This window comes from Ciona robusta, chromosome 11, assembly GCF_009617815.1.
Source record: "Ciona robusta chromosome 11, ASM961781v2".
Taxonomy (NCBI): domain Eukaryota; kingdom Metazoa; phylum Chordata; class Ascidiacea; order Phlebobranchia; family Cionidae; genus Ciona; species Ciona robusta.
The window spans coordinates 5,239,745-5,252,546 of record NC_143245.1 but is presented as its reverse complement, the minus strand read 5'-3'; the positions used below and the strand labels follow the sequence as shown (position 1 = coordinate 5,252,546).

The 12,802-nt window shown below is 31.5% G+C and overlaps 1 protein-coding gene across 1 annotated transcript; it reads left to right on the top strand.

Moving 5' to 3' along the window:
• The first annotated feature begins 866 nt into the window (after positions 1-866).
• On the top strand, positions 867-12,473 carry LOC149728666 (ankyrin repeat and SAM domain-containing protein 3-like). Its single transcript, XM_089888408.1, has 14 exons — positions 867-1,161; positions 1,391-1,496; positions 2,216-2,414; positions 2,824-2,945; positions 3,559-3,640; positions 3,871-4,006; positions 7,993-8,142; positions 8,535-8,599; positions 9,087-9,211; positions 9,816-9,957; positions 10,725-10,897; positions 11,142-11,202; positions 11,649-11,716; positions 12,222-12,473. The coding sequence occupies exons 1-14, from the start codon at positions 1,089-1,091 to the stop codon at positions 12,310-12,312; spliced, it is 1,593 nt and encodes a 530-aa protein (XP_089744534.1). The 5' UTR covers positions 867-1,088; the 3' UTR covers positions 12,313-12,473.
• The last annotated feature ends 329 nt before the right edge of the window (positions 12,474-12,802 follow it).

The window sequence follows — 12,802 nt, the reverse complement described above, 5'->3', positions numbered from 1 at the left end:
ACAAAACAGTAGCTGTATTTGTGCATTGATGATATTAACGGCGATACATAAACAAAAGATCGGCACTGACGTCATTGCCAATCTCTTGCCTATGTATCTCTGGTATCAACAAACGAAAAGTCGTTTAAAAGACCCGTGATGATACACTGCACCAAGATAAACCGGTATACCGGAAGCAGATCTTTCTCTCTTTTTTATCTCTATTACAACTGCTAATTGCAATCGTCCGACTATCCTTCGTAGGTTACTCTTGTGCATGTCACTGCAACACTGACTCTCATTTTATAAGCACAAATGTTCCTATTTTCTACCTGATAAAAGGTTTTGAGAGCGGTGTTTAAAAAGTGTGGTGGTTATCTAGAGCCACTCGTAAACTACGATTACGAGTGGCTCTCTTATCTGTGATTCTGTGGCATATTGGCATAATACCCTACCTAATCTAAAAGTATAACATACATATTAGCTTCAAAAGACAATAGGTTTTGTAATGTGGCTTGTTATCATATTTTTTGTAGTGGTTAATAAACTATCGTTTAATAAATTCTCTTTGGGTAATATACTTTTAAATTTAGCGGTAAACATTTAATAACAACGATTGTTTGCAAGTGCAACTATAACGTTTGGAGCAAACGTGGCATTTCCATTCTATTGCTGTTTCACTTCTAACTAGCAAGTAGCAACTATACAGTTTACACACCATCAAAATCAAGTGTGGTCAAGAATCCGTGGCCGTAGGCGCAAAGCGTACCCATTCGCAAAGTGGAAATTACTTCTCCCGCTTTTGGCGCTTTGTCTGTTGATAGTTAGACAAGGCACAATACTTCATTACTGTACACAGCAGTGCGCAGTGTAGTCTTGTTGTAATGCTCTGTAGCCTTATGCAGTATTGGAATGATACTTATACATTTGAGTAAATTAAATCACACCAACAGGTCAAACCAATTAGCTTGTTTAACATTATAAAACAAAACTAGATTTACCTGTAGAGCAGCTCTATAGGTTAAAAATATATAAAACTACACAAAAATAGCCTACTGATTTAGTGCAGTATAAGCAAGCCTTAAATTTCTTGGCTGTTTTTTAAAATAATGGGCGATTTGGATGAATCGGGCATTTTTGATGCCAGTTTGTCTATGTGGAAAGGACTAAAGCAAAATAAAGGTAGGTGCAAAATATATCATTATGCAACAACAATGTAAAGTTACGACAAATTTAAAAACCTACAATATATCGCTAAATTGTTAATAGTTTTATGCCGAACTGTAAAAAGTCGTATTTTACCTTTGTTAATAAAAGTTTTGTTCAAATTCACATTTTTATAAATTCAAAAAAATGCAGACTGAACTATTACCAGATTTTAATTAAATTGCATCCATTCTTGCATTTACAGATGGCACCTTCAGCTACGAAGACGAAGAATTTGATCCGATACCTCTCGATATATTTACTGCAGCTTCACTTGGAGAGAGCGAGATTGTACAAGAAATATTGGACAGGTAGAAAAACTGCTATATTTTAATATCTGCCCTCTTGGTCAGTCTGCAGAGTATGGCAGTTCCTGACGAGATCTCGCGCCTGTAAGATGTTTTTTTCGTGTGGGCGTGTGCTATCTTTAAAAATCGGCGTGCAAAGCATGTACATTTCCAAGCCACATTAGGAAATCCTACTTAGTTTAATGTGTATTTTTTCATGGTTTAACTATATGGCGAGCAAAACCAAAAGTTTGTAAACAAAATGCTTGGGCACCTGCAATACTGTGCAGACTGCCCCTTGGAAAATGGTTTGTGTACTCATAGAATACACTGTGACTGTTTAGGGCTTGATGCTACAAATACTGTGGCCATGTTGTCCTTCCATGAGACACTGAACAATACTTGCTTCCAAGCCAGTAGTCACTATGGTTGCCCACAAAGTTACATAACTTATTAAATAGTAAACAGGCATACGCATAGGGTGTAAGAAACAGGACACTTGTTGTATAACTTAAAATTGCTCTGTTATGTGAGAACATAGCGTAACATTCGTTCATGCAATTTATAGTACAAACAATTTTCCATCTATTTAAGGGCATACAAACCAAAAATCAAAACTTGAATATAGATAGAGATTCTCAAATGTGATATAAAGGTACCATAAATATAAAAAAATATAACAGATTCAGAATAGTATTAAGCCATTATAATATAAAATACCTTACAAAAACCTTTTCTTTCAGAAAAGCCGCACGTCTCAATTCTGTGAATAGGCTTGGTTGGTCTGCGTTGATGTATGCGTCATATATGGGACATGAAAACACAGTGCATTGCTTACTTGATAACTCTGCTGATCCAAACCAACGTACACCGCAAGGGTATTCTTCCATTATCCTGGCATCTATGTGCGGAAATGAACATTGTATTCATGTTTTAATACAGGTTAGCATATTATAGCATATATATATTTTTTTTCCATAAAGTTTCTGTGTTTTTTTTCCTCTAAAATTTTTTTCATTTATGTTAATGGTTATTTGTCTGATTATAGGACGATTTTCTTGATGTGGACATAAAATTATAGTGTCCTCAAATAAAGGAACCAATTAATAAATAAAAAAAGTCAATTAACATATTTTTTAAAACGTTAAATAAAGAAAATACATCTTATAAAAATATTTTATCCCAATTTGCGAACAGGCAACAAAAATCACATAAATGAGATTTTTATCAACTTTAATGTAAAATAAACCCCCGGAAATATCTATTTTATCTGTTGTTAGTTGATTACAGTAATAATTACAATTAATTAATGTTTTTTTTCTATTTTTTTTCTATATTATTGACATTACAGCAAGGTGGAGATATAAATGCAGTCGACAAACGTGGTTGGTCTGCTTTGTTACATTCAGCAAGTGCGGGCCATCAACAAACCACTGAATTTCTCATCAAATGTGGCGCCAACTGTGAGATTATGTAAGTTTGCTTTTTTACTTTTTTATGTAAGTTTGCTTTTTTCCTTTTTTTATATATGTTTTTATATTTTCTTGAGTTGAAAAAAAAAATGTATATATTGTGTTTGTCACACTGATACTGTTTTTTACTTTTAAAACTCTTTTGATAAATAAATATATACAACTTTTAGTATAAATATTATATATATTTATAATTGAGATATAAACAAAATTTTCAAATTTTTAGACAAAACACTTAATTCAAAAAAATTGCCATTTATTTTTTACATCCAGTTTTGAAATTATATTATACAGGTAGCAACAACAGTCGGGTCAAATTTTTATCACTGGTATTTTAGTAGTGTTAAATATGCTGTACATAACTTGTCCACAAGAGCAAGTTACACATGTTGTGTGTACATAAACTCAAACCTAGGTTAAGTAAAGGATACATCCATGCGCATGTGGGTAATAGGAAAGTGTTTAAGGTTACAAATAGACAATTTTGCGACAAAAAAACTTTTAAAAAATAAGGTTTTACCCTTTACCTTTTTTTCGTTATTTTTAGGGAGCCAAAACATAGCAACTCTGTGACAGAAAAATTTTAAAAACTTGTTTTTTTGTAATTTTTTTAGGGAGCCAAAACATGGCTTGACGCCATTAATGGAAGCCGCGGCATCAGGTCACGAAATTATTGTACAGCAATTATTACAAAAAGTAAGTACCTGTCAATATCAATAATGTTTACCTATCGCTATGACTAAGATTTTGCAACGTGTTATAAACCATTGCTTTACAAAAAAAGCTATTTTATTTGGTGTCCTGCTAAACAAATAGTGAAAAAGTGTGTCAATAAAGCGCCATTGTCCATTTAAAACCCCCTCCTGGCAAAGCGTAACTCACAGGGTTGCTTAGATGTTGTTACGCTGTGTTTGCCTTTACTTTAGGGGGTAGATGTGTCCCGTGTAAATCACCAAGGAGAAAATGCCTGGACGCTCGCGCTTGCCTACGACCACCGAAAAATCGCCAGCATGATTGAACAACATAAGATACATAGGAGACCAAAGAATAACAATTTACCAGGTATTTAAATTGTGTCTTTTACCAGCTACAAGCAATGTGATATTGAACTTTTGGCTGCTATGTGTTATTTAACATCTCTTTACACCATACATTTTTTATATGTGTAATGTTATTTTTTATATGTGTAATGTAACAAAAATCTTTTTCTTCGTTGCTACTTGTTACATAACATCTTCTGGGCCATTTTTGTGGGGAGTGGTTAGAATTCAGCTAAACAATTTTGTACACCACACATTTTTTATATGTGTAATGTTTGTAACAAAAATCTTTTGCTTCGTTGCTACTTGTTATATAACATCTTCTTGGCTAAGAACTAAGAAAAATCCCAGACTTATATTTTCACACATTTAAATTTAATTTAAAATAACTATGCCCAATTTAATTTTAGTTATTAACACCACATTTTAAAACCACATATATTATATATACGTAAACCTAACTTTTATAAATAGTTAAATTAGGTTTTAAATAACTATGCCCAATTTAAATTTAGTTATTAACACCACATTTTAAAACCACATATATTATGTATACACAAACTTAACTTTATAAATAGTTTCAAAATGTCATTAGTCATCTTAGTTTATTTAACATTTATGTGGACGTAAAGTTTTTTTTATTAGATTAATTACCTTAAATTGGCAAACAAAATGACAATGTTAAGATAAAATTTTATGTTTTATTTCTTGGAAGTTTCAAGGCTAAAATGAAAACGGTTTTAATTCACTGTGGTTACAGGGCACTAACTAGAAATGTTTGCACAAAATAAGTTAAAAGTTTTTTAACTGATTTTTGTAAATCTATATAATGTATTGGGCCTTGGAGTAATACCAATGCTAGCGAAAAAAATGTTTGAATATTTTGTATTTCGTTTTTTTCATTAATGATTTTTAAAAGCTTAATTAAAAATATAATTTTAGGTATTTGAGAAAATTACGTAATGTTTAAAAAATTGATTTAGTGGTCATTTTGTTTTCTGTTTTTTAAAAGTTTATATTACAATTTTTGTTTTTTGAGAAAATGACAAAATGTTTTTAAAAATTGATTTAGTGGTCATTATATTTTCTGCTCAAACATGAGTAATACATTGTAATATTTTTCAAGGTCACATTATATAAGGTTCAAGGTCATGGGTGTGGTTTTCTGTTATATGTTTAAGCTGCCATGGGTCCTAAGGTTACTAACATCTGGTTTTAATGGTTTAATACTTACGTAATAAAACTAAAAAGGTCAAATACCCAGAATTGTACTCAGACCTGAAATAATTACATTTGTACTTTGAACATTAGCTTTCTGTAAACGAAAGAATCTTTTCTTTTTATGTTATTAGTACAGAATTGTTTTTAACAAAAGTATAAATTTAAAAAATGTAATATATATATATATATATAATGTATATATAAAGATACATTTATATATAAAAAATAAAATAATTGGTCTAATGGATACTCAGTAGTAGCTGGAGAAAAAAATGTAAATGTATATATATATATTAAAAAATATGTGAAAAGAAATTAAAACCTAAAACAAAATTTGACTACCCAGTAGTACATAAAAAAATGTAAATATATACATTAAAAAAATATGTGAAAAACAATAAAAATTAAAAAAAAATTATTCGACTATTGGGTACAGTGATACACCTATGGTCATTCATAGGTCCTTTATTTAGTAAGCCACACGGGGGTTTCCAAACCAACCTTATTATTAACGCCTCAACGAAATCAATTGATTCGATTACTCGGTTAGTAACTTGAAAAGAAATTGTTACCGGTTACTGAGCGTCAAGTTACATGTTTGATTGTGCTAAAAGTAAAATCTTTTGCCTAATTTAAATTTTTGATGTGTTAGTTTGTGTGAATGCTTTAATTTGAATTTTTGCTGATTTGAAATGATAAATTTTATCAAAAAATTGTGTAAACTTACATCCATTTAAATTTTTGACCTTTTTATATGGGTAAGGTCCATGTGAATGTTATAATTTTAAGTTTTTTAATGATTTAAAATGATAAATTTCATCAAGACATTGTGTAAACTTACGTACATTTAAAGATTTGACCATTTTTTGGTGGGTGAGGTTCTTGTATGTTATAATTTTAAATGTTTGCTAATTTTAAGTGATAAATTTTATCAAAAAATTGTGTAAACTTACATCCATTTAAATATTTGACCATTTTTAATTATGGGTGAGGTTCTTGTGAATGTTATAATTTTAAATTTTTGCTAATTTTAAATGATAAATTTATTGAAAAATTGTGTAAACTTACGTACTTTTAAACATATAACTGTTTTTATATGGGTAAGGTCCTTGGAAATGTTATAATTTTGAAGTTTTGCTAATTTAAATTGATAAATTTTATTAAAAAATTGTATAAACTTACATACATTTAAATATTTGACAGCTTTTATATGAGTGAGGTTCTTGTGAATGTTATAATTTTGAATTTTTTAATGATATGAAATGATAAATTTTATCAAAACATTGTGTAAACTTACATCCATTTAAATATTTGACTGTTTTTATATGGGTGAGGTCCCAATACAAGGCATGCTAGGGGACCTGGGATAGAGCTTGCCCGTTTACCCAAAAGATTGACTATACACAGTTTATAAAACATTAAGATCCACTATTTGTTACACTACATATGTAACCTAGGTTTACACAACAGTGCCCCACCCCCCAAATTTATTTATTTTCCCAACTGACCCGACAAAAATCTCAGTTTATTTGACCTGTGTAAATAATGAAGACACTGCTGTATTGATTTTTTGAATTATTGTAAATTAATCACTAAGCAACAGTAAACGGTGTTCACTCAAGGTCTGTAAGTCTATATTAGATAATGTATTTCTTAGTTCAAGGCCACTGGTTAATCCTTAACTTTTAAAAAAAATAAAATGACATAAAAAAAATGGCATAAAAAATGACATTGTTAAACAAAACTTTAAACTGTAGTACCCAACCAAAACCTAATTCACAAATATTACTATTAACTAATTAAATATTTTAAATTGTTCAGTATTTTTTGTTCACTAACAGTGGCGCAGCCAGGGGGGTTTAGGGGGTCGCGACCTTCCCCTTTTAAACCAAAAAAAATAATAATTAAGAAAATAATTTGAAAAAAAAATTGAAAAAAAAATTATTTTTTTTTACAAATTTTTTGATTAAAACCCTGCTTTATTTTTTTCTGTCTGCACCACTGTTCACTTACATTACTAATTAAATTAATTTGAATATTATACCCTGAACAATTTTTTAATGTGTTTAGTTCTCCAATATTACTTATTAAATATTATAAATAAGACCACAGTTTTTAATGTACAGTAGGGTGGGGGAAGATGGGACACCTTTAGCACATAATATCCAAACATCCTGATCGTGTTTTAAACAATTAACAACAGTCTATGAAAGTCGTAATGATACGGTTTCATAAATCTTTGAATGTTTTTTGTTTACTAACAAATGGGATGAGAAAATAGAATGAAAAGGTGTCCCATCCTCCTCCACCCTACTATATATTTAGTTCACAAATAGTACTAATTAAATATTCTAATACTAATTTAAATATTACTAATATATTTTGTTATAAAATATTTTGTTCCTGGTAGAACGGTGTTTAGGACATTTTATATTATATTTTACTCAAAATATTTTAGTAATGCTAAAACTTTGTTTAAGATATTTTTATTTTATAAATTATCCAAAAATGTTTTTTTCTAAAACAAAATTTTATTGGGAAAAGTTTGAAAACTTTGTTTAGAATATTTTATATATATATTATAAATTACTCAAAAAAATATTTTTTTTTTAAAACAAAATATTAATAGTAAAATTTTGTTCAGGATATGTAAACCACAAAATTGGAAAATCAACAAAATTTTAATGGAAAAGTTTAAAAACTTTGTTGAGAATATTTTATAAATATTATAAATTACTCAAAAACATTTTTTTTAAAACAAAATATTAATAGTAAAAATTTGTTCAGGATACGTTAACCACAAAAATGGAAAATCGTCAAAACACAACAACTGTGGACAATCTGGTCCAAGTATCCACGCTGGGCCGAAAGCTTTTGCGCAAATGACGGGGTTAGGGGCAGATGGAAAGCCTCACCCCCACTCCACAGTACCCCACTGTAAGTTACCCTTTTGTTTTACCATTCACCCCTACAAATTTATATTTTATTTTTGTTTGACATATTTTATTGTTCAAGCATTCATCTGACTAAGTTATTGGTTAGAATTTTGTTAATTTATATAAATTTATTCCAATTTTTATCTGAAGTTTACGGTCTTGTTGTTTTTGTTTGTTCACATATTTATATTTGTTTTTATGCATGTTACTATATACACAACAGTTGTATTGCAAGTTTACAACCAAATTATTCTTTCTTGGACAGTTTTTTTTGTTGTTGATATTTTAAGTTGTTTTTGTTCGTTTATGTTGTTGCCATTTTTGTTGTTGTTGTTAATATTTTATATTTTTTTGTTTTGGTTTGTTCATGTTTCTGCCTTTTGCATGTTTCAGTTTTACAAGACAATCCTCCACACTTAAATGAGGATACGCGGCAACCACCATGGGAGGGCCCTAAGGTAATATATATCTTCCTTCTCATGATCACATCGCATCGCATGGCTGTGTTGTTAATGCAATGTACTGCATGGAAACTGTGTTTGTGCTTTTTTATTTATGCATAACTTCGTTTTATAAAAATATTAAGCTGTTTACATTAAAAATTGAATTTGAAATTACTATTCATTTTTTGTGTGTATGTTTTTTTCATTTTTTTTCCATTATAAACAGCTCATTATGTATTATTTTGTTTTATAAAAATTTTTAGTTGTTTACACTTAAAAACGTTTTTGAAATAACTATTCATTTTTTCTGTGTGTCTGTTTTTTTTCATAAGTTTTCTGTAAGAATTACCCTTTTTTTTTCAAAATTGAAAATAAAATCGCCTTTTTTTCAAAATTGAAATAAAAAACAATCTTTACTTTTTTCCTAAAAATTTGAAAAGTTCGAATTTTCACTTTTCCCCCCGAAATATAAAAAATGAAAGTTTTTACTTTTTATCTACAGGATCTTGAGTCCTTGTTGCACGACATTGGATGCAGCAAACATCTTCCTATCTTCCAGAAACAGGACATCGATCTTCGGATCTTCCTCTCTCTTACTGAGGAAGATTTAAAAGAAATCGGAATCACGTAAGTTGTAAAAAAAAACGAAAATAGTAATTACCCACAAAGTTACATATGTGGTAACTCTAACTTGTAAGAGGGCACGAGGTCTGTAAAAAACACTTGCATATATCTACAACGGGCACACTTAGCTTATTCAAGTACCAATTACGCATCTGACTGCAATGCGGTGTCGCGGCACCGGTCGCATGAAAGACTTAAATGGGCTTTCCGGGTGTTGGGGTAATGTGCCAAATCTGGCTTAAATCCCGGGGTGTTGGAGACTTGGAGTAACCTGCCGAATCTGGCCTAAATCCCTGGGTGTTGGGGTAATGGGCCAAATCTGGCCTAAATCCCTGAGTGTTGGGGTAATGGGCCAAATCTGGCCTAAATCCCGGGGTGTTGGAGTAACCTGCCGAATCTGGCCTAAATCCCTGGCCTTGGGTATTGGGGTAATGAGCCAAATCTGGCCTAAATCCCAGGTCATTGACCAAAAATAATTAAATACCGAATATTCACTGTTAAGTTTCAACAGTCTATCTTTTTATATGCAATACATACATTAGTATGCACTGTTAAATGTAATAAAATGCATGCTCCATAAACCTAACACCCTATTTTACCTTGAAAGGTTATTTGGTCCACGTCGGCGAATGGTTTCTTGCATCGCACGATTAACGAGTGGTATACAAGTCCATTTAGACAGAATAGAGTCCGCTTATGCTGATGCGTTAAATGCTAAACAACAAAGGCTGCAAGTTAAGTTGAAAGAGGTGGGATGTAAATGCATGCAGCATAAATTACAACAATAAAAATTAGCATACTAAACATACAGTAGGGTGGGGAAAAATGGGACACCTTTTTCTTCTATTTTCTCGTCCCATTTAGTGGTTAGCAAAGAAAATTTAAAGAATTATAAAACTATATCCTCACTACTCCCATAGACCATTGTTAATCGTTTAAAACACAATCAGGATATTTGGATATTATGTGCTAAAGGTGTCCCATCTTCCCCACCCCACTATATAATATATACTATTTTTTTAAATTTTTATGTTGAGAATTCTTTTATGAAAAACCTGAATACTAATAATGCTGTAATAGTGGGCCAACTGTGCCCTATATACTAGGCCCAAGCTCCCCTGGCGTGTTGCATATTGGGATGTCTACTCTATTCTAAACAAGGGAATAACGGGACCTTGTGCTGGTACCATTATGAGGTGTGTCCTTGGGCAAGACACCTATCTGAAAATTATAACCCAGTCACATACAAAGTAACTCGTATGCGTATTAGACAGAACACTGGTGTTATAATAACAGTCAATGACCTGCCGCATGAGGGAAAACAATTTCTTCTGAAATAAAATTATACAATATGAGGCCACCTGTTAAATTCTTATCACTAATTCCAAAACAGTTTTTCATTTTTGTTTCCAGATTTTGTTTCCAATTTTCAAATTTTTGTTCCATATTTCCAACTTTTGTTTCTACTTTCCAATTTTTGTTTCGTATTTTCAATTTTTTGTGCTTTGTGCCATAGAACCAAGAAGAGAAAGAAGAATTGAAATCACAAGTTGCACAGGAACGCGAGTTGCGTAAAGTCACTGAGAGTGTTTTGATGGAACATAAAGAAATGTGGTCGTCGTTGTTGAGGCTCGCTGAAAAATCTTCAAATTCCTATCTGAGGATTGCGCAAGCGTTAGATCATGCAAGGTGAGTTATTTTATTTATTTTTATTTTTTTGCGTCATGTTATTTTTTGCCTTTTTTTGCATCATGTTTACACATTATGTGGTAAAGTACGGGGTGTTGGGTGTAAATTCCACCCCATGTTTCACACATTATGTGGTAAAGTACGGGGTGTTGGGTGTAAATTCCACCCCATGTTTCACACATTATGTGGTAAAGCATTTGGGAAATACATGTAATTCAACCATAACATGCACAATATTTCATAGAATGCAGTTTCATCACTCAGAAAAATCTCACCAAAATCGAAAACCAAACAGCCAAAGACAGGTAACATTATAATACCAACATTTCAACACAATACCATGGCACAGTGGTTGTCAGTTCAAGGCTCAATGCTGCTACCATTGTGTATGTGTCCTTGGGCAAGACAATTAATGTAAATTGCTCCAACCCAGTAGTCACTAATGGGTTGTCTAAAATTGTCAGCAAAACATTAAAAAAATAGGGAAAATAAGTGCCCACAAAGTGACATACATGTTAACTCGTAAGCTGGCACGAGGTCTATGAAACAGAACACCAGTGTTTTAGCAACTGTCGTTGCCACATTAAAATATGGTAAAATTTACAAAAAAACCCACAAAGTTACATACGTGTTAACTCATAAGCTGGCACGAGGTGTATGAAACAGAACACCCGTGTTATAGCAACTGTCTATACCCGGCCACACGTACATAATTAATTTAATTCATTTACTTACCTAATGCATTCCATAGATCCAAGATAATAAAGCTGATGTATCAAAGTCCTTACATGAGGTGGAGACTTCATTTCACCATGCAAGGTAACATTATCTCCGTGTTGCCTATAAAAAAATCAGTGTTGCCTAAAAAATAATTTTTATCTCCGTGTTGCCTATAAAAAAATCAGTGTTGCCTAAAAAATAATTTTTTAAAACAAAAATTATTTTTTGCCTTTTAGTAGAAGAATAGTGTTGCCTAAAAAACAAATTTTCAAAACAAAAATTATTTTGTGCTTGGTAGTAAAAAAGTAGTGTTACCTAAAAAAATAAAATTTAAAAACAAAAAGTATAATGTGGCTGGTAGTAAAAAATGCTGCTAGTTGGCGTTTTACAGTGCTGCGCAATATTTTTTGGTAATTTAAACTTTGATCTAAGGTAACTTAAAATCGCAGTGTTGCCTATAAAAATAATTAGTGTTGCCCCCAAAAAAATTTTCAAAACAAAAATTAAATTGTACCGGATAGTAAAAAAATGCTCTCAGATGATATTTTCCAGTGCTGCGCAATGTTTTTCGGCTAGTTTAAATTTTGATCCTCCATGATCACAGGGAGTACATGATGAAGATGCAGAGCATCCTCCAAAGATCATCTTCCAATCGGCCCCAGAACTTCAACGCAGAGAGAAAAGACCGGGGATGAAATAAAGAAAAAAAATTAAAAATTTGTAACCTCTTTGCGGAAAAAAATTTTCCATTCAATTTTTTAAATGAAGCTACCATTTTTGCTTTGGCCACGGTTGTAGCTTTTAACATAGATTTCTCGAAAAAAAAAGTCAAAATCATCAAAATCTTGGTGTTCAAGGTGTCTCATGCTTGTATAATACTGGTTCTACTGTGCCAAGTTACTACGCTGCCCCCTTTGGTACCCCTAGGCAATTAACCCCTTTGGGTAACCTGTTGAACCCATTTTAATGGGTTCGGGGTGCTCCAACCCCCACACAAAAAGCCTGAAAGTTAAGATTTTACCTGTTTCTCTGCGTATTGCTCTTAAGTTACCGTCGTTGTGGACATTACACACAGTTATCACTCGTCTGAAAGATATATTCTGTACTTTCACTCAATTCAGACGTTTTTATATAAAAACAGCGGTTAAAACCCAATCATATTAACCCTTCTCCAGATTTTTTCAC

Excerpts from the sequence above, each read along its gene's own strand:
- LOC149728666 (XM_089888408.1), top strand. The coding sequence starts at position 1,089 with ATGGGCGATTTGGATGAATCGGGCATTTTTGATGCCAGTTTGTCTATG. Across the intron at positions 1,497-2,215 it reads GTACAAGAAATATTGGACAG|AAAAGCCGCACGTCTCAATT; the intron begins GTAGAAAAACTG and ends CTTTTCTTTCAG. Across the intron at positions 11,203-11,648 it reads AACCAAACAGCCAAAGACAG|ATCCAAGATAATAAAGCTGA; the intron begins GTAACATTATAA and ends TGCATTCCATAG.